At 61.5% G+C, this 1,976-nt stretch overlaps 1 protein-coding gene across 1 annotated transcript in view; it reads left to right on the top strand.

Annotated features, from left to right (window-relative positions):
* The window catches only part of CAD (carbamoyl-phosphate synthetase 2, aspartate transcarbamylase, and dihydroorotase), a 24,227-nt gene that overhangs the window by 1,200 nt on the left and 21,051 nt on the right, over positions 1–1,976 (top strand). The window contains exon 2 of the mRNA XM_009282314.1: positions 905–1,018. Within this exon, the coding sequence (XP_009280589.1) occupies positions 905–1,018 (114 nt within the window). The remainder of the gene's footprint in view (positions 1–904; positions 1,019–1,976) is intronic.

Below are 1,976 nucleotides of genomic sequence, written 5' to 3'. Positions count from 1 at the left end.
GCCTGGGAATGGCTCAAAGCTGCGCCAGGGGAGGTTCAGACTGGACATGAGGAAGCATTTCTTTACCGAGAGGGTGGTCAAACCCTGGAACAGGCTTCCTGGAGAGGTGGTCGATGCCCCAAGCCTGTCAGTGTTTAAGAGGCATTTGGACAATGCCCTTAACGACATGCTTTAACTTGTGGTCAGCCCTGAAGCGGTCAGGCAGTTGGACCAGATGATCCTTGTAGGTCCCTTCCAACTGAACCACCCTACCCTTCCCCTACCTTTCCCCTTTTATCCCTGAGCAGGACGGCACACGGTGTGCAATACCCCTGGGGTCGGCTGTCCCGGCTGGGTCCCCTCCGGGCCCTTGCCCACCCTAGCTGCTGCTCGGGGGTGCAGGGGACGCCCTGGGGCGGTGCCGGCACCTCTCACCAGCAGCGGAAGCGTGGGGCATCACCAGCCCTGTGCCAGCCATGTGCAGGGCAGAGCGCAGCACTGCCAAAACTGCTGTGCCAAAAGGTGACTCCATCCCAGCCGAGCCAGGCACCCGATCAGCTGTGTCTTGAGATACGCTGACACTTTACTGACGTGGCCATTAGCTCGGTAGCTTCGCTAAAGCTCTCCCTCGCTCTCATCCACCCCAGGTTAACACTGGGAGCAGAGAAATAACCGGGCGACAGGCACAGAAGAGACGTCTGGCGCAAAGCAATCCTGCGGTGCAGCTGCCACCCCCCGGCTGGGGTGGGCCCTGTGGGGCGCGAGAGCGAAGGGGCTGTGCCGGGGTTGGAGAAGAAATTTGATTGACTGTATTCTTCTCTCTGAATAGTCCCGTTTAGCACTAGTAGCTAAAGCAGTTGAAGCCTTAGGCCGCAAGAGCTGACCGAGAGTAAACTTTTTGATAAAACTAATGCTGCAAACACAGAACTGCCTGAATCCGGCAGATACGAGCGGAATGAAGAAGATAAGGACCAAGGAGACAATTCCAAGAGAATGAGGTCACTCCAGAAGGCGGCCAGCCAAGCGACAGTGAAAACCAGTAAGAAAACAAGAGACCACCGACCAGAATTAAGCGACTGGACTTGGGGATCGAGTGCTGGGTGGTACGAGTATAATTGGGGGGGGTGATCTGGGGTAGGGGTCCCTCTCCGGAGGCACCCAGCTCGAGCTGTAACCCAAGAACCAATAAAAGAGGAATTGGAAACCTTCACTCGGACTTTACCTTAACCAGCGGGATCCTAGGGTCGGACCCTGTCACAGTGGCCGGCGTGCACAAATCCGTAACAGCCGGCTGTGATGGCTGCGCCCAGAGCCTTGTGCCGGCAGTGGAGGGAGCTGAGCATCGCTGGCCAGGTTCCTCGGGGGGGTCTGGGTGCCATCTCAGCCCCTTCCCCTGCACCCACCCCGCCACCCCGAGCGCTGCCGCTGTGGCTGCCTCCAGCGCTTCAGTTCAAGGGAGGGGGGGCGCGGCAGGATGGCACCAAACCCATCCCCGTCCTGTCCCGTCCCGTCCCTGTGCCCGGATCGTCGTCGTTCTCAAGGGCAGAGGCTTTTAAGGCCCCTAGAAGGGACCCAGCTCCATGGGGGAGGAAACAGTAAGAAATCCTCTCCCTCTGCGGATGAGGGACGTGTCCGCGTGTCCTCGGACGCCAGGAGCCCTCGTGCCACCGCCGGTCGGAGCGGCTGGACCCGCGCTGTCCCCCCCCCCCGGCCGTCCCCGACGGTCCGGGGGCGGGAGCCGCAGGGATGGACGTTTCCCCAGGTCCCGCATTTGCGGGGAGCGACGCTTGTTCCCCCCAACCCCCCTTTCCTCGGCAACGCTCGCTCTGCTGCCCGGCTCCGCCAGAGACGAATCGCTGGTCACGGAGGCCGTTGCGCGGCAGTTGCGCATTCCCCGTCCTTCTGCCGGGTCTTCTAAATTCGGGAATTCAAACCCTGTGACGAGCCGGGCCGGGCCGGGCCGGGCCGGGCCGTCGGCGGGTCCCCCCTGCCCACGG

This window comes from Aptenodytes forsteri, unplaced genomic scaffold (assembly GCF_000699145.1).
Source record: "Aptenodytes forsteri isolate BGI_AS27 unplaced genomic scaffold, ASM69914v1 Scaffold261, whole genome shotgun sequence".
NCBI lineage: Eukaryota > Metazoa > Chordata > Aves > Sphenisciformes > Spheniscidae > Aptenodytes > Aptenodytes forsteri.
The sequence above is the reverse complement of the archived record's forward strand: the minus strand, read 5'-3'. Positions and strand labels throughout refer to the sequence as shown.